The following is a 26620-nucleotide window of genomic DNA, read 5'->3' on the forward strand; positions in this document are numbered from 1 at the left end:
AATAAAATTGACGATGTTATCACAATTAAATTTATATCCAAATGCCAATCACAATAAACAAAAGACGCGGCAGTAATTTCATTTGAATTAAGTAATTTCACGCTACGACCGCAACAATAAAATCAAAGGAGCACCACCAACAAAAAATTATTAATGTGAACAAAGTTCATTTGCGGTGAAACACCTTTCCATGAAAATACCTCATGTTTATTCCGCGTAAAAACGAAGCAGCAGGTGCCTTCAGAAAGGCAATCATTAAAATCGTATAAAAACGAAACGTTTTTTATACGTTTGATACTTAAATGCCTAATGGGTGGTATGATTAGACAAGGTCGTGTCACATTTTGGCAAGGTTGTGGTTTCTGGTCACCATCGCTGGTGAATCATCAGCGATTAAATGTTTGCTCTTATTTCTCCAACATAAGCTTTTGAATTAAAAATAATAGAAATGTTTCGACCGCAAATGTCGAAACACTGTCGCAAGACATGCAAGCACACACACCTAACCTAATTATAAGATATTAAAATTAATTAGCGACTAATTTGTCTGGCATTTCCTGTTTCAGTGACGGTGAGAGGAAATAGTGCAGGCTAACATTTAGGGAAAAAATAACCATTAACGTTATGATTATTGACACGAGGTCGTCAAAAAAATGCACCGACAAAGAACCATGGAACACTCTTGTAGGTACCCAACCTAAATGCTACTTTGAAAATCGTAGGTTAATTCCATTAATAAAAAAAAATGACGCACCGAATGCAAGCGTCGGAATTTCTTCCTAAATCAAATGAGAGCGTGAGGTAGAAAGACAATGAAATAAAATCATCGCAAGCAGCTGGACGAGCGATGTGTGAGGTTGAGGCGAAGGAGCCCAAACAAAAGTCAGCGGAAAAACCACAAACAGCATAAATACAAGAATTAGAGTGTTTAGTGTTAATTAGATTTATCAGTCCGTCCTTTTATGACTCAATAAAACCAAAATCAAGGGAAAATTAAAGAAGTTCATTTATTCTTATTTTAATGATGGTCATTTTTTGTGTGGATTGAAAATTAGAGCAATTTAGGTAGTAAAGGTATGTGGGTTTCTTCGGAATCTCGTGAATTTTTATCGCTTGAGATTTTTGCGCAGACGCAACATGCGCGAAGGCATTTTAACGTTCGCAAATCGCACAATGTGCACGTGTCTCTAATGATGTTTATTTATTTGTAATTGTGCACTCGCAGCAAATTATTTTAATTGCGCGCACAACACGTGTATAATTACGCACGAATTTAACAATGTGTATTTTTTTACAATTGTATTCCCAATTTATAAACTAATATATGTGCGATAAGCATTTATTTCTTTCCTGTCTAAGCATTAAAGTAGTTTTCTTTGTACTGTTTTCAAAAATACTGTAATACCTACACTTTATTGCGTTTAAACATGAAATATAGTAAATCAATGTCGTAATAAATTGCACCAACCATTAAATATGACATAAAACATTCTTTTCGACTTATTAAATATACAATCTTATAATTTTACGAGTTTACTAGTCCTAAAAATGATACAAATGAAAACAAAAGCGTTTAATAACAATTTTCATTGTGAGTATTAATGACGCAGAACGCACGGAATTATTATCGAATTCAATCAGGGTTTTAACTTGTGTGGTATATTTAGACCGGTGGCATTTAAACGAGGGTGAAATAATTTACGATTTTCGCATTTTTTAGCAGAGCGCAAATTTCAGCTTGAAAGTATGCACCGGCATTAATGCGAAATTAACGTTTGGATTTTATAACGATGTTTTAATACACTGCGCGTTCCGGAGAGTCCAAGTTCATCGGCGGCTGAAAGCTGAAAGCACTTGAATTAATTGTGCCATTAAAGCAAAATAATCGCGGCTGTATTTCACAAACGATTGATTAAAATCAATTTAGATTACCCGTTGGTTTTTCGGCCGGTTGCGGGTCCAAGTCGAGCAGTGTGGTTCGTTAAAAATCGTCCGAGTGCGCGCGCATTCATATAAGCTACAGCGTTGTTCTCGTTAAGCGCAACAATTAGTTTTAATTAATTGCGCTCGTCGGCGGGCATAATGTGGGAATTTCGCCCGGCGCACGCCCGACGTTTATTTCTCATTTAAGGTGAAAAAGCAGGCGGCGTTGTTAATTAGATGAGCGTCGATCTGGTTTCGGCTTCGATAATGGCGGCCGAATTAAGGAATCGATATGTAATTAATTACGCCGGACATGAAATCATCCGAGCGATGCTTAGAATTTTAATTGTGACGGCCCGGGCGTGCGTGTCGCCGATCATCGGGTACATTTTAATTAACGCACCATGTATGGCAAATTGGACGCTTAATATACGCTCGCCTCCGCGACAACGAGCACTTTTTTCACTCCTTCGACAGCTACGCGTATGCCACTGTGAGGGCAATAAAATTCTAATGAGCGGCGCGGTGAATCGGTGCGATATGATTCTGCGGCATGTCGGCTGCGGTTAATTAGGATTTTAATCGGCAATTAATTTGTTGTTGATGTTTACTCAACAGTGAGCAAAACCGGCGCTTCGTTGGAATTGTTTGCATTGTATACCAGCTGAAGAGCGAGAGATGTACCTAAGTAAGTGTTATTGACTTTTCTGCGTATGTGAATGGAATTATCATAATCCGTCGGTGGAAGTGGTTAATGTCGGCCATTGTGCGTTTAGGGAAAGGGGCAAATTACCGCGAGACGTGCGATTTTACATGCGACGATACTTGGAAGCTCTCGCCACCACAGAAACAATCGTGTTTTAATAGTTTCGTGTCGCGCGTGCGAGCATTCCTGTGTTTATACAGATTGTTTCAATCAAACCCTTCAAATATTCATTTTTATCCGGAAAAATCAAGTTATTATACTGATTGCATTGATTTGATTAATTAGGAAGTTAAATTAATATGTAAGTATATTATTGTAAGGTGAATAATTCGTTTGTGTCGGGATGTTCCCTTACTGTGTTATTGGTTTCACCAACTAAGGTGGTAAAGCCACGCTTCCATTTGGCATTGTTGAAAATGCGTTGGTTCGACGCGTCGCTTTTGTCCAGCTGCCTCCGAAGGCAATAACGATTTCGTAACAATCGACGCATTGACGACGCATCGACTCGCGTGCGCGACCAATAATTAACGGCAATAATAGCGCTTGAATGTGACATAACGTTTTATTTGATCGTTTTCCAGATGCGCTCTCAACATTGATTGATCCGGCGGCAAGCGAGCGCTGAATACCCCCCGAGGGCGATTACTCGGACGGCACATATGTCTTAATCAAATATGAAACACAATCAATCGCCGGATTCCGCGATTCGTGCGCTTAACGACGATTATGATGCGCATGCGCATTCCGGCGTGCGTGAAAAACGTGAAAAGCGACGCAGCGATGAGGCCAGCAGCGGTGCGCAAACGTGTGGCGGGTAATAACAACGATTCAGTGAGAGTGAAACTAATAGCCATTAATAACATACCGCCAACGCTTTGTAATGTCAGACCTCGAGCGCGCGCGTCCACAGAAAACAACCTAACCTCCTACCTCGTCGTCTTGTTCTTCTTCTTCTTCATCTTCACCTGTTGCACACTCGCAAGCGCAACCGTGAACATAAAACGCTTTTGTTTCGTTTGTGTTTCATATGCGTAGTCGTCTTTATTTTATTTCATCCGCACAACTTGAGTTTGAAAGTTGAAGGAACGCAGAGCAATACCAATACCCAATGGTCGTGATCTTCATCAATTTCACGATCGTTGATTTATTAATGCGATTCCGATGATGGCGACTGTTACATTGTTTGTTTTGTGCAATGTTTCGCCCAAGCCTGCGATATTTACACGTTGCACCCCAACAATAAAATCGTTTTTAATCGATGCATTTTTTGATCGTTAAATCTCAACTTGCAGCCGTTGAAGAGACCCGAGCTCGGAAGAAGTGGAAATACATCGCGCGCCTGCGACCGCTTCACATTGCGTGTTAATAACGTTGCGCAAATTTATGTACGAACCACATGAAGATGTCTTGTGCGCTCGCCCCCCAGGAGGCGGCCTGTGTGGTCGCCTACGACTCTATCGCATCGGCCTGCTGGCTCCGAATTAAAAACCACGAGTGCACACATCAGCCGATACCGGTTGCGTTTCGACACCACACGGCCTGCACGCTCGAATCGAATCAAATCAAAACGGCGAACGTTTTAATAACATTAAAACCGTCGAGCTTTTCAAGTTAAACAGCTTGGGAAAACATTTAAAACCGGCGTTCGGAATTTCAGCCGAAAATTTCGTGCAGAAAATATAACTTAATATAAAAACGTCAGCGACATGTTATTAAATTCGATTTTTATCTTTACGCGCGCTGAGGCGGAGCAAATTATAATTTATAATTAATTTAGATGTGCGGAGTGCGGCGATGTTGTTTGCGTAAAATTGGCGTCGAATTTTCTTGCTCTGCACTGTGCTGCGTTTGGTGAATAATCGTTAACGTCAACGCGGCGTGTAACAAATAAAACGTCGTTCGCACCCATCATCACCGGCTGCAGCATCCTCTAGTCCTGTAGTGTGTTTTATTTGTTTACGCGAGTCGAACGCCGAGTGACGCGCTGCGTCGGCTAACGAGCGTGTACTTGGCATGACTGACTTTGAGCAGAACACCCAATCATGAGCAATTGTTTTTCGACCGATTTATCTGTGATCTATTTATTTACCGTGTCATCTCACATCATCCGTCGACATAACCTCAATTTTATGTTGCAGTAACTTACCTCCCAAGCTCTATGCTGTACCTACACACATCATCAATACATCAATTTTGTAAAGTTCTCATATTAACAATCATTATTTATTCAAATTACACTTAGAGCTATCAAAAGAGATTAGATATTTACAGGGTGCACCCCAAATCACAATGATATTTTTATTTCTTAACATAACCTGATTTATCGACAGGTGATTTCGTCGTACTCATTCTCACACGTTTGACATACCACGTTGCAGCACCATTTGAATTCGCAATTGCAATTGACCGTCTCACGTCGTCGTACAGTCTGATAACCTCTTCCGCAGCACAAGATATCACAACCTTCTTCACCCAACGACGAAGCGTTACAACTTCTTCCCTTAGTACCTAATGATCCTAGAGTGAGATTCTCGGTGCAGTACTTGATGGATTCCTCCAAGTAAACCAGATCTTCCCTACCGGGTGGTTTGATGGTGTCACCTTCGGGTACAAAGCTATGTCCGTCATTGCCTGGGATTACTTTTGCAGCGCCGTCAAAATGTTCCTTTAATCTATCACCCACCTCGCGGAAGGCCGGCATTTTCTTCCAACAGGTTTTCATCGTACACGACCCGGATATACCATGACATTTGCACTGAGTTCGCATGTGACGTTTAATCGCCTAAACAGAAAATATAATGCAATGGCTTAGTTTATATGCTATGGTTTGGTTTTATTACCATTCGTCCGGCGGCATAATTATGCAGTTTGACTAATGTCTTAATGTCGTTTTTAACATGCTTGTATCTAGAATCCAGGAAATCTTTTGATCTGCGCACACCGTAGTTGATATTCTCGCCACATCCGTCCCAGCGAAAATCACCTTCCCTACCGTATTTCTTTTGACGTTTCCAGGTTGAATCGCAGGAACATTTGTGTTGCAACTCGCCTGTGGTGCAGGCTCGCGTCACGGTGTATGTCACTCCGGCAGCGATAAGCGCATTGACGAATGCTGTTTCTCTTGTGTCTGTAACAAATTACATAAAAATGACCTCTATATCTACCTAATAATATTTTGCTGATAAGGCTGAATAATCATATGAGGATGAGTAGGTAATGTAGTGTTCCCATGAGAAAGGCTGTGAAATTTCGCTAAAAGAACGCGAATTATTTCAACCAATTTAGGCTTTTTTTTCTGCCAGCGTTAATACATGGACAGTGCAAAAAATGACGCTGCCCAACGGGCTAAAAGCCGAAGAGAAATTTAAAATTTCCTCTTTTCATATTTTTTGCAGGCTCGACGAGCTAAACATTGTTGCGCTCATTATAAAATTCTTCATGCCGCCCGATGGGAAGTTTTTGATGAAACGATGATAGAGGCAATTGCCAAAAAATAAAACCCCAGCTCACTTCCATTCCACACGTGCCTACGCTTCAAACTTTTTTCTTTAATGGGAAGCATCACGAGTTAAAAAGACAAAACATAATAAAAGAATTAAACTCTATTCGCGTCGCCGCATTTAATTTCGAGATTTTTCACCAAATAGTGCTTATCTTAAGTGGCTGAAATTGATTAGGTTTATTATGCAACTGACTAGGTTCAATTTGATTTCAGCTTTAACAGAGTAGTTAAAACAGAAAAATATTAGGTATAAGGTCACATTTTTGACTATAGGTGAGTAATTTTTAGGTTTTCTGAGTTTCGAACACCGTCGGTATTAAATCGATGTCAGTTCCTGGCGCGGTGGGCTCCTTTGCTGCCGTTTCATTCCTTTGATATTTTATACCTGGATCTTCTTATCACCATGTCACATCTACAACAGTTAGCATCAACCAAAAGACTCCCTCGCACTCCTTCGAAAACCCACACCACACACACACACACAACCAGTCTATTAATTTACACCTTAAAGTTTATGATTTTATTACCAATTTTCGATTTTATTGATACACTAAAAGGGGTATTACGGGTTGATTTCGACCGCACTGCGGCTTTCGGACACATGCGAAACCACACAAAAAGCAAAACGCCACAAAAAGAAACTATAATACACAAAGCCGCGGGACAGAACCCACATAGGTAAGCAACCGATGAACTTGAACTTGACAGAGGCGCGCATGTTTTAATTTCGTTGCCCATCCGCCGAATAAAGATTTGCTTGCTGATGAGGATGTTTTTGTCTTCACCTGAATATTTAACTCTCAAACGATGAGTGTGCGCTCGCGCGCGCATGGTCATTTTGCTCGGGGATTGGATTTATCGTTTCCGAATGGCCTTTTAATGTCAATAATGTTGCATTACCCATCCCGGCCATCGCCGGAATTTATTGTGCCGATCGCTGCGCGCTTCATATTCGTGCGGCGGGCCAGCGCGTCCGTAATAAACATGTCCGACCTGTAGAAGGTAAATTAATGACGGGAAAAATCTTAATTAAGCACGAAAAACGCACGCACACACTTTCACCCATATCCGCTGTGGCCACAAATATGAGAATACATCTTTACACTCCCCATCGTAACCTATAAATAGCTTGCGGGCGCGAATTAAAATTCAATACTTGTAGAGGGTAACCAAATCTTAAAATGTTAACATTGAAATACTAACACTACAAAGAAACAAAAGTTTACATTACAGAAACGGTTGTAGGAATTTAAATTAATTACTAATATTCAAGGGTTAATTGTTTTGAAGATCATAGAAAAACATAATGAAAATTAAAATCAAAGAAAAGGGTTCTCATAAATATGCCACCGGTTTGACATTCGGAATGTGGTGTTTCGCATGAGCCATAAAATTATACCACACGACTCGCAACAACCAAAGGATGCGAACATTTTATAAGTTTTTGAAACAATGTTAAAAGTGGGTAATAGTCCTAGCATGCTGCGAGCGTGCCAAAAGTGCCAATGCGATGACGACTCGTCGAAGCTGCGATGAGACCGATCACAAATCATCGCCACGGCGATCTTTTGCGCACTCGTTGCAAAATTTCTCGAAATCAAAGTGGGAACAAGCGCGCGCAGTGGCAAAAGAAGGGTTGCCCACATTGAAATTTATGGAACAAAACAATGGAGTTATAAACATTTTACGAGTCCGGCGCGTCTCGGCAGCGACGACCGCGGGAGAAGAATGCGTTTTGTGCAAATAATTTTGTTATAATATCGTAATAAATTTAAGCTCGCTCACGCGGGGCCTCGGCCGCAAAAGAGGACAGGATTACTTGGTAGCGAAAAGAGCGCTCTGGTCTCGCGGCACCCAAGCATCTTCGACTTCTTGACGGCGTGTCAGCGGCCCGAACGTGTCCAGCGTTTGTTAAGTAAATTAACGTGCGCGCGTCGCGGTAACAAATGCCCGGGACCCCGAGTGCTCGCTCTTGAGAGAAGAGCACAGCCCTAATGACGATCGTATCTGTTAGTCAATGAGATAGATCCCCGTCGCGATACCTCCTACTGTGGTAATTGTCATTCAGCGTCACCTTCGTACGATAAATATCAACGAGCGAATAACTCAGCAGCGTCGCGGTTAAATCACATTTCCAATTACTACATAAAACTTACAAATGCACAAAGGGGGCATAGATAAACCCAACCCGAATTCAACCGCTGCACAAGCGCTGGCCGTTTATTTAATAAACGAATGCGCAAAACGAGTGGCATTCGAGCGGCGAGCGGCAATTCATTCCGGAGATAACGCCGATCGGGTCGAAGCGCGCGCGCGCTCGCGAATAATTCGCTTTGTGGACGCACGCATGACACTTATATCACATGCCGAACTATGCGCGCACCGAGGTACTACATATTGATGCGGAATTTATTAGATCAAAATCTCGATGATGCACGCACGGATCCCTTAATTTTTTATTTCATTTCGCTGCGCTTCTGCGGTCTTCGGTGGCCGGCCGCGCTTTTTTGTCTCTGTTTCGTCGGCCAAAGGACACACACATGGTGCTGTGCGCGACATTCCTTTTTCGTTGACTAATGCCACATCGGCGACGAGGAGAAAGAGCTCGTCGACCTAGCGCTATTAAACAAACTCCTAAGAATACTGGACCGCGTCGCGGATTCGTACCGGGATGCATGACCTTTGCACAAAAGCGCCGATTTTCATATCCGTGCACGTGCACATTAAATAACGCGCATACCGAATCAAATTTATTCAAATAACGTACGCGCTTACGGCCGCAACTTATCTTGTAAACTTATTTGAACAACACAGATCAAATCAAAACATAACCCTACATAAGTCACGCCTAACAAAAAGTGTTCACGTGGTGACAAAGTGTCTTACATTTTCCTCACTTACCATTCAAGACAACATTTTTGAGGCTCCTCTGCGTTGAAGTGCAATTCCACCTACGATGGCGAAACTGCCATTGACATTCCTCCTGGGCCAGCCGTACGCCATTTCCCACGTAAGCTTTGAGCAACGTATCCTGACACATCTCCTGCATCTTCTTACTCTGGCGCTTCTTCATACACATCACTTGCGGATCTAGCAACAACTGACTTCCGGCTGGCCTGCAACCAAAGCAAACGCATTTAATTAACGCCCAGCTTTGACCGCAAACGCTAAACGCTGAATGTTTAAACGATTCTCGGACAACAAGCGACGTTTAGACAATGCGATGCCTTGAGATGTTTTCGGTCAATATTTGGACGGGCCAAACAGCGCCATTGCGTGTGTGATTTTCTAAGTGTATATTCGTGTTCCGCCATGTTTGAGTGTTTGTCAAACATCACACGTCATTTGGTTTTTAATAACTTCCTCTCGCTTTTTTCACCTCCGTGAAATTCCTTTCTGACAATGGGAGGACAATGTAAACCGTAATAAGGGCGGTGTCTGTCTATTTCTATTAGACGGCTGATTATTTTTGAAATGTTTAGACAAGGTGTGAGAATTTTTTAACTTGCAATAAAAAAAATTATGTGAGTGGCTAAAAAAATCAACTTTTAGCTTATAAAGTGTAAAAAATAATACTTTGCGCACTAGTATGCCACAAATGTATATTTGTATCAAAAATTTAACAGAATCTCAAAAATTTTTGCATGATTAAACATTTATATCGTGCATTCTAAATCAGTATCCTTAATGAGGCCATTAACTAATCAAACGAGTCTCGCATTAAATGTTCGAATGTTATACAAACAAATTCGGTCTAAGATGCTACAATCCGTCCGCGTATCTGTTTATGCTTACTTCACACTTACTCTCGTACGCACATCGACGTTAAATGCATACACAAGCTAAGTCAAAATAAAATTATTTAACGCAAAATTCCACCCAACATATTCTTAATCATACCAAAACTAATCTAGACTAATTTAATAAACATTCCCACACATTTTTCGCGTCCAAATATTTATAAGTAAACGTGGCCGGAGAGATTTGGATAGTGTGAGCAAATTTGTTGAATATTGATTTAACCCCCAGTACACAACCCATCCACATCATCGCATCCAGTACAGTGTTTGGCAGGCGCACGCAGCCAAAACAAATAAACCTAACATTGACAGTTAATCAGCTCGCAGGAACTCAGCTATAACTTGCTCTATTAAGCGTACTTCGTAGGTACACTTGTTGTTTCGAGAAAACCCACTCCACACGGCTCGGCAATTTCGAAGCCTGCAGGATAATATTGTGATGTGCTGTCAGATCCGACCACGCAGCGAACGAGATTCGTTTTTTATATCATCGATTGTTTATTAGCGCTAAAGTTTGACGACGTGCGGATTGACAACTATTTTCGGAGATTGAGTTCGCAAAGATAAATAAGTAACCTAAAAATATTACATAAAATTCGTTATTTCACATTTTTCATATTTTACTCTATTCTACAAACAAAAACTAAATATTTTTGCAAATTTTTGTAAATCCTATATGAAAACTTAAATATTTTCACACTTGAATGTGACAATAATGTCATTTTCAAAGGTTAAATTGTTTAAGTTAGATTACATTAAATTATCAACTTGCTTTCTGAAAAACTTAAAATAGAAGCTCAAAACTATTGTTTTTGTTAAATTAGATTTCACTGTTTTGAGTTTACACTGTACTTACTCTCCAAACTAAATTTCAAATATATTAGGAATTTCTGGTGATTCCAATTTGTAAATTTAAAAATATTAACCCTGGAATATGCCGACACCGTGAGTTTCAAAAACAAGTAAAAATATGTTCGGTTAGATTTAATTAGGTTATGTTAAATTTCTATCTGCTTTCTCAATAACTTCACAAAAAGTCTTAAAACTTGTCATTGTAAAACTAGGAAGATAATGTCAATGAAGACGGTGAAAGAAAAAAAATTAACACGCGAGTGTGACTTAATAGTTGTAATACGAGTGTAACGCGGCGACGCCCGTCTACAATGAATTATATTGTTTGAACTGTAAATTGAAATAACTAATAAATGCATTTAGCGCACTAAATGGGCCGTAGATAATGTGCGCACATGGCACAGGCACAATGAGCACATTGCTTGTGAAAGAGCTTAAAAACCAACACCGCCGACATCTCAACTAAACCGAGCGAGGATTTAGCAACGCGATATATGCAAAGATTTAAAAAAAACTACAATGTACGAGCAAAAGCAAACAATTGCTCCGATATGCAAATATAAATATTGCAGGTGGTGTATCATCGACAAATATTTGCATTGTAACAAACATAAGTAAATTATTCCAGAACTAAAATTAATTAACAGTGTTTTTACGATCAGTGCGATTCAACCACACGTATATCTAGATAATGATCGATTAATTACAGTAATTCACTGCGGCAGAGGTTTACGCAATCGAAATCTACTTGTTACGAGTCGCTTACGCTTACATAAACGTCACGATTGTTAACGATCATAATAGGATTAATCGTTTCTCACATGTGGTAAGCAAGTTCCGGCTAATTTAAATCAATTACAAAAAAAATCTGATTCATTTCCTATGACAATAATATTTTTAGAATTTTATCGTATTCTTGATGTTTTGATCGATTGTAAATTAACATCCTAGAAAAATGTTCACTGCTAGATGCATATCATGTTTGTAAACTTGATAAGCAGGTCTTTTCCGTGAAACGCATAGTTTCCTAGTGTTTAAGAGCTTGATTATGAAGTTCACGTTGTGAGTGAAATATGCGGTTGATATTACTATTATTCGAGTAAATATCATAAATCATCAGCGTTTCCTTCCCAGCGAGTGTCTAACTACAACGGCGTACAAAGGTAACACACAGTTAAGTCGGAATAGAAAACTTGTTTCGGAAAAATATAAAAATTAATGAAAACGTGGTAATATTCAGCGTAAATAACAACAACATCATAAAAGTACTTACCTTGATGGATTATCATTGATTTAGTTATTTTTGTAATATTAATAGGTATTAAATATAAAAGAGTGCAGTGTGTAAATCCTATAAAGAAGCACCGCTGACTGGTAGTGAATGGCATTGTGCGCTTCTGGCTGGCATGGGAACCGTATTAATTAACTTTCAGTGAAATAACCTTAAAACTAAAAATCGCCGCTTCCTCGTCGGCCGTCAAGCATAGAAGAAAATGCGATTTAATTAGTCATAAACAGCTGCTAAACAGATTAATGAACGCAAACTCTTATAAATTGCTACCTTTTTGCATAAATATTAATCTCCGGTAAAAACCAAAATTTTAAGCTTTTCGTATGACCAAGAGGTTCCGAAGCCATGCACTGGTAGATGGCACACGCAACCACGAGGTCGCAATGCGACGATGGGTTTGTCACTTTGAGTAACGTGCAATTACTTACCACCAAGAGAATGTGATGGGGGTAATAAGCAGAAGGTAGACAGGCACGAGCACGGCGTGCATGTCCTCCGCGCGCGCACACTCACTGCACCCAGGCGAGCCCCATGACTCGAACTGGCCCACGACGGTTCGTTTCGGTCGGCCCAGGTCGGACGCATTTGCCAGCCAGCGCCGCGGGCCTCGCAGTCGTCGCGGTCGTCGTCGTCGGCGCGTGTGTGCGTGCGTGTGGATTTCGCGCCGCGCCGTCGAGCCGCTCTTCGCTCACCTGGATGCGCAGACATCATTACTACCAAGCGACTAAGCTTAACCTAAGATCAATTTTAGAAACTTCAACGAGATTATTAGGTGAAAATATTGACCCAATTATTAGTTCATTAATTACGCGACGCCGGATAAAGTTTCGCGCAATTTTCGGCGCGACGTAAATCAGTCCACGGTCTTAAACTTTATATCTGTCATCGCGTTCGCCGCGACTGTTTGATTTCGCTTTTGCACGCCTGTCCGGACGACAAGTCGATGCGAAACCGATATAAATCACATTGCGCAATCGTAGCTTGCTCTCGCGTTTCAATGATCAATCGAATGCAACACCGCGGTGCATTCAAATTTAGAAAGCGCATTCGAACCATAAGTAATTACCACGAATGTGCTAATATTGCACACGTAAATATAGCGCAGCAACAACAACCCTGGTACCGAATATATATTTAGATTAATTTTTTATTTGTGTGCGGTAAACAAGTTGTATTTAGCACTTCAATCAATGGGCTCATCATAAGCAAAATGGATGACATCTAACGAGATGCAGCGCTGCATCAGCAAACATTTTCACTGTCACATTATTATAATAAACTGTGCAAACAGCCGACGCATCCGACGCTTAACTGCGTACTCTCGTTTGCATAAATTATACACTCATATAAATTTGTTCGTACTAATTATAACTCGTAGCTGTCGAGGAAAATGTGTCACGACTATTCATTAACCTAATTAACAAATTTTAATCTTTTATAATCTAATATCAATTAAATTAAATTATTTGATTTGTTAAACAGGTGTTATCTATGCAAATAATAAATAAACCACGTAAATGTGTCCAGCAATAATAAATTGATGGTACCTAAATAAAATCATTTGCGTCAACTAAGATAATGTAAATAATTTGCAAGTTGTCGTGGCCGATGCGCACTTACTATCTCAAGTGTAGTGCGCTTCAACAAATTTTCATGACGCATCATTAAATAACTCTCGGCGTTCGTCCTTCCGCTGCCTTCAGGATGTCGCCGACGACGTGATGCCTTAACGTATTGCCGTCAGTTTCGAATGCGAGTGCGTCTTGTCGCGTGTCACTCAATCTGCATCTGCCTGCCGTCCACGGGTAGTGTCAGCCGGCGTCACCCAGAGGACAGCGTCTCGTCGATCCTAGCCTGACAAATTCGCAAATGCATACGCCGCAACGTATTCAAAACGTTGTCGATCAGTCGCAGGTAGAAAATTTCCATGCATCAATCCGCGGCGACGTTCGTCCAGCGCGCGATTTACAATCGTCGTTATCCCGACGCGTCGTATACGTAAGCGATGCGCAAAAGTAACGCATAAACAAGTAGTCTGCAGCCGGCCAGGATAATCTATCGACAACATCGGGTATACTATTGCGAACTAAGGCAGCCAACGATCCTGCGATGCGATTGATTTGTGCGACAAGCGCTAAAATGCGGATTTCGTCATCGCATGACGCACTTTGTTATTGAATTTGCAATTGCGTAGGTATTTACAAATTGTAAGTTGTCAACAATTTTAAATAATAGTTATATTTATCTATGTTGTTAAAATAAATAAATAAATAAGAATGTGTAGACTTTTTGCGATGGGCGTTCATTTGTGTAATTGCAATGGTGCTGTCGTCATCTCTAGTTGGTTTCATTGAAGATTTGTTGGCTGTTCTTTCGGTGCGTCGCTGCACGAAAGAGTAATTTATCGGCAGCACTAATTAGACTCATCTGGGTGATGTGCGCGCGGCGCGCGTCTTTAAATACTATCCGATCTCGCGACTCTCGCGGCTTTCGCACACTGCGCGCCCGACAGTCCGAAGACAAACAGCACAAACGCACAAAAAGCGAATAATAAACAATCAAATTTATGTGTACCGCTATGACAATGTAACAGTAAAGCGAAAGAAACGATCGGCAAGCGCTTTTCTTTTAAAACGTCTTAAAGCACGCTGAAACTTGGACGTTCTTCAAGCATTTTAGGCTCGAAAGAGTTACGTTCCTCGCGATCGCACACAGAGTCGGATCTGAGGAGTTTTCCGTGTGGCAAAAGGGTTGCTGCCGTAAACATTTAAGCCGCGCGGTGTGCTTCGGACTAAAATCTTCTCGGCCACTTGGAGAATTCGCTTTTACTCGACTGTGATGTGGCTTTTAACTTTTAACATCGCATCCATACCAACATTGCAATGCGCGCCCGGCGACGAATCGAGTAAACATCCAGCACTTACATTGTTCTTTAATTGTAATGAATTTTAATTAAGCCGCTCTTTTTGCCGAAGCTGGGTTGGAGGATGGCCGTTGTATGCAAAACGCAGAATCAATGGAATAATCCACGTCGAGGACAAGAAAACGGCGCGCATAACTCGTGCATGTCCTACATCTTCGTTTAGTTTCCTCTCGGCGCGCGTATGAGGTATTTTGCATGCGCGCCGCGGAAAGCGATTCATTCCGAGACTTCGGGGCGCACGTCAATTCGCCGCCCGCATTAAATCCTTCACCTCAACGGGCGGACGAGCAAAGTTCGCGTACGATGCGAAATACGCATCGATACCGCCGCTGCCGCTGCGCGCGGTCCGAATTAACCTTGGCAGGAAAATAAAATAGCCGCGCGACACAGCGCGAAGACAACGGCCGGACGAAGAAGAGACGACGAGTCCGTGCTGGCTGCAACAGGAGTTACAGCGGTGGCGTTTTACTTTTGCCATTTATGCGATTATACGTTCCGCGCGCGGTTATAACTTTTGTCTTCGGGTGTTTCCAATCGTGCGTTCCGGCTACTGTTAGCGAGCGATGTCGCGTCGCTCGCGCATCGTTTTTTCCTGCGCCGAGAATGCCCAACGTGCCTAACATTCGACGACGACGGCCGAGTGACAGCAAAATGCGACTGACTGTCCAGCAACGAACGACCCCGTCAGCCGTGGCTGGCGAGCGTCTTCGCGGTTTATTTAGATAAACGCAGCGCAGCAGACGCACTGTTAAGGAATTCACAATCATTGAATACTTCTTGTTCCCATGGCATGCGGGCCCGTGGTGTAACAATTGCGCGCCGAGCGCTATAAAGGCCCGAATTGACGCGGGAGCAAAAAATACGATATTTAAGGAATGCTTCCCGAGACCAAACTTACCTACATCCAATTATATCCAGATTTTACACGAAATTTTTTAGCACAACTCATAGATTTTCATAGAACAGAAAAATATTACGTTGTTGTTACATGATGTAAGATAGAGTTTATGTAGCATACAATCTTGATCTACCTTGATGTATCCCATTTTCATTATTGTCTTGTCAGTTAGCAGTAACTCGCATTCTTAATTCATTTCTAACCGCAGTTCACAATATCACAATATGTTTGTCGTCTAGCATAAACGGACATAAAGTTTGCGAGATATATTTAATGTGCTCATTGTATGCACTTTGATATTTTTCCCATTTTGCATTTTACGAGTAGGTACAGCGCACCAGCAAGTAAACGTATTGTAGATTTACGTTTTTCCAGCTTGCGAGAACACAACACGTAAATTCATAGACAACAAGTTAAAACATGTTTGGTTATGATTTATTTTTCGCTATCCTAATAAAATCAAAAATTTTATTTGATATCAGAAACAGTTATGGAATTTTGAAGTGTAATACAAGGTTGTGTGCGACGTTGGCACGAAAAATTTGCTTCCGGAACTTTTACGAAGATTCAACACACACCTTTCTAAAATTACCGAACAAATTCATTCATTGTTCCCTTTTTTTTTTAATTTTTAGACCTTGTTGTTCGATATTGTTCATTTCATTCATACTATCGTATTATACACTTATCAATGTTTCAATCTGCGAGAAATCAACTCGCTTAAGGGATCTTACACATCTTCCATCGCCGCTTTGTAGGTTTACAGATGTTTAAGAAGATTTCACAATTGAGTTATCACTGAATTGCGATATTGTTGCCATTTGCCGTTTAGACATTGTTGCAAACATCCCTTCAAGAGATCATAATCTCGCAATGAATGCGCTTAAACTGTCTCGGCTCTTTTTACCCTAAGTACATAGTTAATTCACGCTTGCCTACTTTCAGCTTTCAAATAATTTCCGTAGACTTTTGTAGTTTTCGGGATTTGAACGTTTTAACAGCGTTTTACTACCGAAAATAAAATAAAACATTTGTATATAGGTATAGCAATGTGGAGGGTTTATCTATTAGGGGTTGGAAATGTATGTTTGTACGAAGATTATCTATTGACCAACATAAGAAGTTCGTACTTACGGCTATTACTTACACATGAGATGAATTCAATACACATTCAAATACTTGTTGGACTTACCAGTTAAAGATTCTTCATTCAACGGACAAACACTTTAAATGGGTAAGTGAATAAGTGATTATTGATCCGGTTCTGTTAATCTCTGCATCGGCAGAGTGAGCTCATCGATATAAAATGATTAAATTTATAGAAAACGATAAATTCATCGGCTAATAAATTTAATTAAAAATTTATTTGGTGCTCAACGATGCAGAAGAGCGTCGCATAAAATACCCACTGCCGTCGACTTTAACATTTCTTCATCCTTTAGCATAAAAAACAATAACAGGAAAAAATTAATCCTATTAGATAATAATATCTGCATTAATCATGATTAAATAAATTTATTATTATTTATATTTATTCTTGTGATCGCTAATATAGGCCTCTTTTTATACAGCCAGTATAAAATCTCCGAGCTGCAAGTGTGCACGTCGAAAACATATTTATGTTGCTTTAAGTATCGAGCATGTGGAAATATTTAATCATAATGGAAAACAGGTTCGTTCCCCGGCCGGGCGCGTACGATTCGCGGGCAGGCACAATAAATTTTCGATTTTTTTCTTCCTCTTATCGTCGTCCAATACCTACTTCCACTTTCCAATGCGAATGTGCGCTTTCCATGCTCAGTCAGCCAATGGTTTATTATCATTAGTTTATTAGTGCGTTTTATGGTGATGATCGTTTTAATAACTGGTGCATTTAATGTTAATAAACGTATAATTAAAAGTTTTGCACCTAATGAAGCAATTATTTGCAAAATTATAAATTGATTATTAGCTGAAAATATGAATTATGATTAATAAGATCGGAATGTTTGTAAATATGTAAATTAATGCTTACAATGCAAGAAAAACAAATTCGAACTGTAAATATAAAAAAGGTACCTAAGGTCAAAGAAGGACGGTCCACGAATACCAAAGACTATTAGTTATAATTTGATGGTACGGTCACGACCCATTTGTTCCTTTTACGCGAACGTGTGAGCCCCATTGTACTAATTACCCTCTTGTGATCTTCCACAAAATTTACCTCACTTTAATATACAGAATGTTCCCAGAAATAATTGGCGTGCCAAAAAATTTAAATATTTTATACTTAGCTAATAATTAGCCAGAATGTTGAGTCAGGAAATTTCTCAGCACAAACTCCCAATGGCGAAATCGATCAGTCACGGTGCAAACATTCCTTCCGCGGACACTGATTAAATCCAACAGCTCCACCGGAGATCAATACATCCGATCATGAGCATGGATGACTACGAAAACATCATCATTCTGCGCCGATCGCATTCAATTAGCATCAATTTGCGTTTCGTCATTTTTAATGCGCGAGTCATTGTGCTGCGCAAATTTGTGCTGTGTGTGTGTGAGTGGAAATATTTGACTTACACCTTGGTATTAAAGGTGCCCGTATGAATTATTGTGAGAAGAGACACGTCGAGTGCAAGAGGGGTCGGACGTCGGGCCGGCTTTGGGTCGGTTTATTTCTGGTAGCTGAATTTACTGAATTACTAGCGAAAGGTAGGTAATGGGCAGGTCAGTGATAATAATGAAGCCATCAAAACTGGCCTGTAATCATTAACTTGTAGCTGTTTGCCGACCGGACTTCTTCCTCACGCCGCCACGGTGCCACGGACCACCACTCCTGGGTGGGTTTCATATTCAATATACAAACCGAGTAACGAAAATTATATTCATATTATTTGGACCATGTTACAACCACGTGTTATTGGCCAAAAAGCGTAAATAATTTAATAATCAAATTAATTTTTAAATAATACTTTAAAATATCATCACAATACATAGGTACATCAATGTGCTAAAAATATTTCCTGTTTAATTATTTAACATCTGTCAATTGAATTATCGTAAATTGATTATTTAAAATGTTTGCTGTGCTAAAACACTCTGTATAGATATTTTGGTTAATTTCAAAAACTAATGGGCATCTGTGAGTTGGAGTGCGAGATTATTATTTTCCTTTATTTACTCATTAACTTGTAATTATTTTTAATGCACTAATTGAGCGTACGTGCAGGAATGCGTTTAATAACCAACATTGAAAATCGTATTGCCCACTCAAGGTCCCCAATTCTCTCGATTTAATTTAAAAAACACGCGTGTGTCTTCTCCGAACCGCTTGGTTTCTTAAATAATTTGCGTATAACCTCATGACAAACATTGCCGTCCAAAGTGTTATAATAACAATGCTGAGGCGGCGTCTTCTTCGCCTTCGCGGCCGGTGTGTAGAGATCACGAGCGATTACTTTTCCTAGGTGTTCCGAAGAGGCGTTACCTTCAGCTTTCGCTTCACTCTTCGGGGCAATTTTCGAATGAAGACCTCACACATTGCGCCGAAACGAACCGAAAATTTACAGCAACGCCGAAAACAACGCACATGCAATAATAACTTTATGTAAGTGGTAGTTATTTACATACTGTGATCAAATTCGTAATTTTTGATGGTGTGGGCGACGGCGGTGTAGTGTTTATGTGTTTGTTGTGCATTTTTAATGCATTAGGCACGAGGTTTGAGTTTTCCCATAAAATTCGCCCGACCGGCACGTCACACGCACCGCCATTTCAATCTTGACTGCAATTACAATATAACAAAGTATAATTGAACGGTTCGTTTGCGCTGGTTTGCAGTGCGTCGGTGGCGTTCTGCGGTGGACATGGTGTGAGGCAATAAACGTGTGTGATGAACGGACGTATCACCGCATTACACGGAACGCCGCAATCGGGCTTGAATAATGAGAAATTTGAAATTTATGCAAAGGGAAAAGAACAACTTAAATGTAAACATATTGTTTAGCTGCAAACATAATACTGCATATAACTCAATTGCAGAGCAAAAATTACTACAATTCCTGACTGATTAAGAAATACCAATTCGAACCAATGTTTTGCAGGATATGCAAAGCTGTACCAGTCGAAGTTAGTTTGTTTTGTTGCATGTAGGTGGCGCACATGATCTGACATGAACTGACAATGAAATATTTAGCTAACAATTCATTACCAATAACAAGATTAAAGCAGATCGCAGCAACGTCTTAGTTAAAATTTATTAAGATGACTGGTTCACTTTGCGGCATAGGAACAAATTGGAAAAGCGAACATAATAATTATATTCAGAAGATGCACAATAAGGCAAGTTTAGCTATGCCTAATAATATTAAGAAGAAACTATGCACTCGACGTTTCTCACGGCCAGGACTCTCGCAGTCGAGCATATTTATGATTGGACCATCCACGTCCGCATCGATAAAAGCTTTTCTCCGGAATGCGTTCTACATATATACTTGCTGCTTGCGCAGCGATCACAAAGGTGACGAGCGAAAATGCGCGCATCGGGCGCGTCGATAATGCGATGTCTCAATATCCGTCGTCCATTAGTATTTCCACTCGTCTACGCTCATCTCTTTGACGCGCCATTGTGCTGCGACCGCGCGATAAGTCTAATTCGAGTGCGACTTTTACGGGCGAGTCGACGAGAGCGCTATATGGTTCTCGGAATCGTTGCGATTTTGTTTTATAATTACCTGGGAAAGTTGACGCCTTCTGCCTCTCAATGATCGTGCGCGGTGCGCAACAAGAAGAAGACATTGACATTGATGATGGATGGCATTGATGGAATTAGTTATCTTTTGTCAGATCTTTTTCCATCATAATTCCATCACAACATTCACAACAATACGTTTTACTTTTTCGACTTTCAACCACAAGTGCATACAAGTGCATAGTTTCCACCTCTTTCCATTATTTATCGCTACTTAATTTTTCACAATTATTTATTGACAGGTTAATAATGCACCAAGCACTTGGGAAAATTGTCATTGTAACTTTGTTACTTGTGAATTGTTAACCTTCATTTTCTAGTAATACAGGGTCGTAAAAAATAAAATAAAATAATCCACACAATCATAACCTAAAAATTGACGAAACCTGAAATTTTATCAAATCTCAATTTTTTCTAGCTATACTATAAAAACTTATTACAAATATAAAAAAATAATATACTCTATATAAGTTTGAATTATGTCAGAGTTTACTTGTTATTGATTCCACCTGTTGTTGTCAGACACGCACGAATATTTATTTTATTATACAGGACACTCCGTTCCCATATACATGCGGCTTCATTGTCCTGCGCGTGCATACTGATTACCACCCACGCATCCACAATACCCGCACATACAGTAGAATTAATTACGATGTGAGCGCGCGCACTATGCTGAATGTACACAAAAAAATATACCGCAATGTACACACACGGGTTGCATTCGCACGTTGGCGGCTGGTCAGTCATGACCGCGGCAAGGACGAGAATCCTTTTTGTTGGACGCAGAAACATACACGATGGAGTTGCAGACATGCGATAACAACGGCGTGAACACGATCAACACTTCAACTACAAACTGGTATTCTTATTATTTTCTTACTTGTAATATGTCATAATTAATATTCTATAGTGGTGCACTAAGTTTCATTTACTTTATGACACGCTTTGTGAGTATAGATTAATGTCGCAATGCAGAAACACTTCCGACAATATCCGGTTGTTATTTTCTAATTTTCTAGCGCATTACTAACGCACGCTTAATTTTCAAATAAAATATAGAAAACAAATGAAAATGATATATCGAAACAAACAGAGTTGTTACATGTTAGTAATTCACGGATCACAGTACTTGATAGCTAATTTTAGTTAATCGATAAATCGTTAATTATAATCTCAATCGTAATTACTGAAGTGATTGTGGTATTTTCAAGCCAATAATAAACAAATTGCTTGTTTTTAACATGTTTATTTAGTCATAAGCTTGTGCGCAAGTAGTGTATTTGTTCAATTGAATATAATTGAATTAACGATACCAGCAGTCCAAAGTAGTATCAATGGGGTCCGTTAGTTGATACAACAGTAGCTTGATTCACAACGTCAGTAGTTTGTGGCTGCTGTCTGCAGTGACAGTGACAATGTCGACCGTGGAATGATTTTGTGCGAATCCGCGTGATTTACACGTGATTTTATGCGTCAATTATCAATTGCGCGAGGATAACGAGAATAAAGAATACCAGTGTTTGACAAATCCGTTAGTCGAGTGTCCTTGAATGTAATTGTGCTAAACTTTACCTCAGGGCGTTATCGATAAATCAGCTAGGGTTTAAATCATGTGTAAGTAAGAGGAAACATTAACAATATAATTATTATTCATTAAATTATCAACTACAATCAAAAATAATTATTTATCATTATGTTAATCATTGATTTATTTCTTAGAGTTATTCATAGAACAGAGCCGGATTTTTATTGTAGGCAACCAAACGTACCGGGCGCATATTCAATTTGCGATTTTAATAAGTATAAATATTGAGTAAATACCGCGCTGTACCTTGGAAGTTTGTTATGTGATATATGTGAACTCAATGATAACCAAATCAGTACACAATACAGATAAATCCGAGCATAGCTACGTTTTCGACTTACCAGAAAGTCAAGTAAAACTAAACCGTCCAACATAAAACGTATCTGAACTAAGATAAGAAAGTGCGCCGAGGAATTTCCGTAATTAAAAGTACAGGAATCAATACCTACAAGCACACAGTTCTCTTATCAGTTGTTTGACATGTGTGTACTTTCGCCGCTTTAAACATGTGCATAGATTCCTCAATGAGTTGGCTATAGTTCAATGTGACACGACGGAGGTACCTACAGTTTAGTAACTTGTGAATCATTCAACGCGTTGTGTGAAGTAATTTGTAAGTCACCCAAAGTCACAATAATCATAAAATATATCATAAAGTTGAATAAGCGTATATTGATTAGTTGTATATTGGTTTCCATTTCAATACGTGTCAGGTTAAACCGTTTTTTGGAATAGTCTCAAGGTCGCAGTGATAATAAGCGACAACTGTTTGTTATGAATTTGCGTGCATGTGGGTAACATATTCGTGTCACAGTTAAAACACATTAAAATTCATGAAGTATACGATTTGTTGCACGCGATATTTGCTTCCTCGAAATACATGCAGCGTATTTAGACATGATAAATAATTAATTGTTTTGTTTCTGTTTTGTTTAGATATTGGGCCATTTGAAAAAAGATGAGCGTGCGTCTTTGTAGATCAACTAGTTATCAGTTCCAACAAGTGCCAGAAAATAAAACAAATTGCACAACTACAGATGGTAATGATAAAGTAAAAACATGTCAGGACTTGTTCAGCGCAATGTCCATCTCGGATGTTTTCCAACGTCTGCCAAGTTCCACACAGTCCGTCCTGAAGCGATCCACAGTCAGCTTTATTCTCATTTGTGGATTCCTTTTGTTACTTTATGGGGGACCACCATGTCTAGTAATAATCACACTGCTGGCGCAGATTCAATGTTGGAAGGAAGTCACCGTCATTGCTCTCAAACAACAGGCAATTACAGGACGTCATAACACCAACTATTTCTTCCTCTGCGCCTTGTTGTACTTCTGGTGTGATAATCTTTTTATCTACTATCACCCGTATGTCACCACAAGCATCCTGGCGCAATTTGTTGAAAGCTACTACAAATTTATCTGTTTTTGTTTGTATTTTGTTGGAGTCATATGGTTTGTGATGAATTTACAACGCAAACATTATCGGAAGCAGTTTGGTTTATTGGCTTGGACACATGTAATGGCTTTGGTAATAGTAGCGCCATCGTGTTTGATAACAAAAACAATCTATCAAGGCATGATTTGGTTCATCATATGTGTCACTACAATCACCAGTAATGATATAATGGCGTATATTTGTGGAAAACTTTTTGGAAAAACTCCGTTGATAGCAGTTTCGCCAAAAAAGACCTGGGAAGGTTTTATTGGTGCGGGGATATTCACAATCATCATTAGTTGTGCAGTTAGTTATTCTCTATTGGACAAAGAGTACTACATTTGTCCCGTGGAGTATGAAGAAGTTAAAGGGGAAATTGTGCGAGTTGAGCATTGCGTGCCCGATACGATTTTCCAACTTTCCGTGTACCACTTTTTTGAATACCCTATTGAACTGTATCCAATTGTTGTGCACACGTTTTGGTTGTCAATCTTTGGAAGTGTAATTGCACCCTTTGGTGGTTTCTTCGCTTCGGGCTTCAAGCGCGCGTGCAATATCAAGGACTTTGGTGCGTCGATTCCAGGCCATGGTGGTGTTATGGATCGATTCGACTGTCAACTAGTAATGATTGTATTTCTACACGTGTACATTAGCACATTTGTGAGTCGACCACAGGACGAGAGAAACATAACACAAAAACTATTTCAAAGGATAATGAACATGACAACCGCTCAACAAGTAGAAATGTATTATTTATTAGAAAATAATATTACAGTTTGAAAGTGTGATAAATAGTTTTCCGTGGACGCTAAAAAAGTGTGTCTTATGTGATAAGATTATATTTTAGAACCAGTATTTCCTTATGCTAATAGTTGTTGACTTTTTGAATTGTGATACTTAATTAAATGACAGAACGATACTTGTTTAATCGACTTGTTTCTTCAATAAAGGAATAATACATTTGTAGTTGGTACAGAATTAAGCGCATGCTAAATGTTAGATGATGCTCGTTTACGGCGGCAATTAAGCGAGCAAATTACCATGTAAACTACGTTCACTTGAATAATATGCTAATAACAATTCAAAGCTGCTAAAAATTACTGCCTATCACAACGCAATTTACGTAATGTGCATGATTTTAAACTTTCGTCGAACAGAAAAAAACCCGCACTGAAAAAGGGACGGTGGTTAATTAATATGCAGCAATAATTGAAGAGTACGCGCCTGTGTTCTGATTGCTCATTGACTCTGATTGCCGTTTACCATATTTAATGCGCGTTGCGCACGGGCTGCAGACGCGATTTAATGCAAATCTGATTGGTCGTGTCGTGTTGGTGCATGGGTAATGTCTTCTCACTCACAACGACTGGATAGACAGGATCAAAGCAATTATTAACGCAACCAGTTTTCCACATACCCCTTGAAATGGTATTTGTATTGGTATTGATTGACTGAGTGACCACACGCAAATTGAAATAATTAATAGACGCACGTGTGGCGTAAATAAAGTCACAAAATGGCGGCGATGGGACGAAGTGACAATCGAGGTGTTAATTTCTTCCGAAATGCATTCCAGACGTGTGTGCACGCGTGTTTTGTATACGCGGTGTGAGTGCGCATGGACGACATCACTCATCGGCGCGTATTTGTATTGTCGATGATTTAATGCACCATTCAATGCATAAACAGTTGAAAGACGATAAATTTCGCTGTCGCCACGTAGAAAAGCGCGGTCGCAGCGTGCACAAAAACCAATAAACCGTCTTTTCCGCCCGTCGACGTGCCAAAGAAATAAATAATGAAGTGTACGCGCATTTTTTTCGAAAAACTCGCACAAGAAAAACCTGTGGACACACGGCTACCGCGTGTATCTAATGGCAGTGTTTTTTTACGTACACGTCGGTGTCAAGTGGCTGCATTCGACATAGGTAATCTGCCTTCCGAAAGTTTTTCTTTTTGTTGGTCATTTATCATTTGACTGCGTACGCTGCAATTGCTCGGCCGGCTCTTCATCAATTTGTCGTTAGTGCACCCGCTTTTTAATGCATCCCGACTCGTGTTTGCTGAGAGGCGAGTTAATAAATTAAAATGTTATGATTATTGCGACCAGTCCGAAATAATCGACACCGTAACCTCTATTATGCACTCGAGTGTCGTTTGTTTTTTATTGCCAACATTCATGGGCTATTAAAGTGAAGACGGTGCTTGCCTTCGGCTCTCGCGAAAATATTAAAACATCAGCAAGTCACTCAACGAGTCATCAGCATTTAGGATATGCTAGTCCTGATTTGATTCAATTGCCAGCGCAGATTGCAAACGGAATTAAGTAATAATGAGAAGCAGCAACACTCTAAACCATCATCAATCATCCAACGCCGCAATTTTCGCACTCTACGCTGTTGATTGCGCACGGAATGACACAACTCGCACTCACTGATTTTGTAGTCGTTAATGTTTCTGTCATCAAGTGTGATTGTAGGTAACTAAGATTTTGCAACATAAGCATAATAAAACTTATAAAAATGGCAAGCGACTTGGAAACGAATGAAAGTGTTTTATTCCCCTCAACGTGGACGAATCGTGGCGAAGGAAAGTGCTGGCGAGGTGTGAACGGACATAAAGCGAACGGAGGCGCACACCTCCGGCAAAAAAGGATGAAATAAAATGAGTGCGCGGCCGGAGGAACCGAGAAAGGCAAATATCACACCACATACCTAATGTTAAAATCAGATTATGGACGGCCGAGCAAGGCCGGAGTGGCGTGGCCGGTATAATAGGTGGTCTCTTCATTGAGTCATTAGACCGTTGCGAAATTCAACAGCGCACCTCTAATGATAAGGTATTGTGTGCGGTCTCTCCTCCTTCGTGCCTTCTGCTTGACCAGCGGACGACCGTAACTAACATGGCGCAAATTTTTGAATAAATCTGCGGAAATCAATGCGAACAAATTGCAGTTGTACTCGCAATGGA

The 26620-nt window shown here is 40.0% G+C and overlaps 2 protein-coding genes across 6 annotated transcripts; one reads left to right on the forward strand and one right to left on the reverse strand.

Annotated features, from left to right (window-relative positions):
- Positions 1-4830: 4830 nt before the first annotated feature.
- LOC135796044 (protein Wnt-6-like) lies at positions 4831-12662 on the reverse strand. Its single transcript, XM_065307933.1, has 4 exons — positions 12503-12662; positions 9033-9247; positions 5470-5756; positions 4831-5411 (listed from the first exon to the last, which is right to left on the reverse strand). Exons 1-4 carry the CDS (start codon positions 12562-12564, stop codon positions 4950-4952), a joined length of 1026 nt encoding a protein of 341 aa, XP_065164005.1. The 5' UTR covers positions 12565-12662; the 3' UTR covers positions 4831-4949.
- Positions 12663-21328: 8666 nt separating this feature from the next.
- LOC135796041 (phosphatidate cytidylyltransferase, photoreceptor-specific-like) lies at positions 21329-24616 on the forward strand. Of its 5 annotated transcripts, none has more exons than XM_065307924.1 (2): positions 21329-21489; positions 23152-24616. In XM_065307924.1, the coding sequence occupies exon 2, from the start codon at positions 23174-23176 to the stop codon at positions 24428-24430; it is 1257 nt and encodes a 418-aa protein (XP_065163996.1). In that variant the 5' UTR covers positions 21329-21489; positions 23152-23173; the 3' UTR covers positions 24431-24616. The 5 variants fall into 5 exon arrangements, with proteins under 5 accessions (XP_065163996.1, XP_065163998.1, XP_065164000.1 ...); XM_065307926.1 differs by lacking the exon at positions 21329-21489 and adding an exon at positions 21951-22244; XM_065307928.1 differs by lacking the exon at positions 21329-21489 and adding an exon at positions 22353-22774.
- The last annotated feature ends 2004 nt before the right edge of the window (positions 24617-26620 follow it).

Source organism: Atheta coriaria, unplaced genomic scaffold (assembly GCF_025399875.1).
Source record: "Atheta coriaria isolate IRGN ID8LTWV9N9 unplaced genomic scaffold, Caltech_Dcor_3.1 hic_scaffold_7_pilon, whole genome shotgun sequence".
In the NCBI taxonomy this organism is placed as follows: Eukaryota; Metazoa; Arthropoda; class Insecta; order Coleoptera; family Staphylinidae; genus Dalotia; species Dalotia coriaria.

Coding starts and splice junctions, on each gene's coding strand:
- LOC135796044 (XM_065307933.1), bottom strand. CDS start 12,564: ATGCACGCCGTGCTCGTGCCTGTCTACCTTCTGCTTATTACCCCCATC. Junction 9,248..12,502: donor CCCATCACATTCTCTTGGTG/GTAAGTAATTGC, acceptor CTTTGGTTGCAG/GCCAGCCGGAAGTCAGTTGT. Junction 5,757..9,032: donor CAAAAATGTTGTCTTGAATG/GTAAGTGAGGAA, acceptor AATTTGTTACAG/ACACAAGAGAAACAGCATTC.
- LOC135796041 (XM_065307924.1), top strand. CDS start 23,174: ATGAGCGTGCGTCTTTGTAGATCAACTAGTTATCAGTTCCAACAAGTG.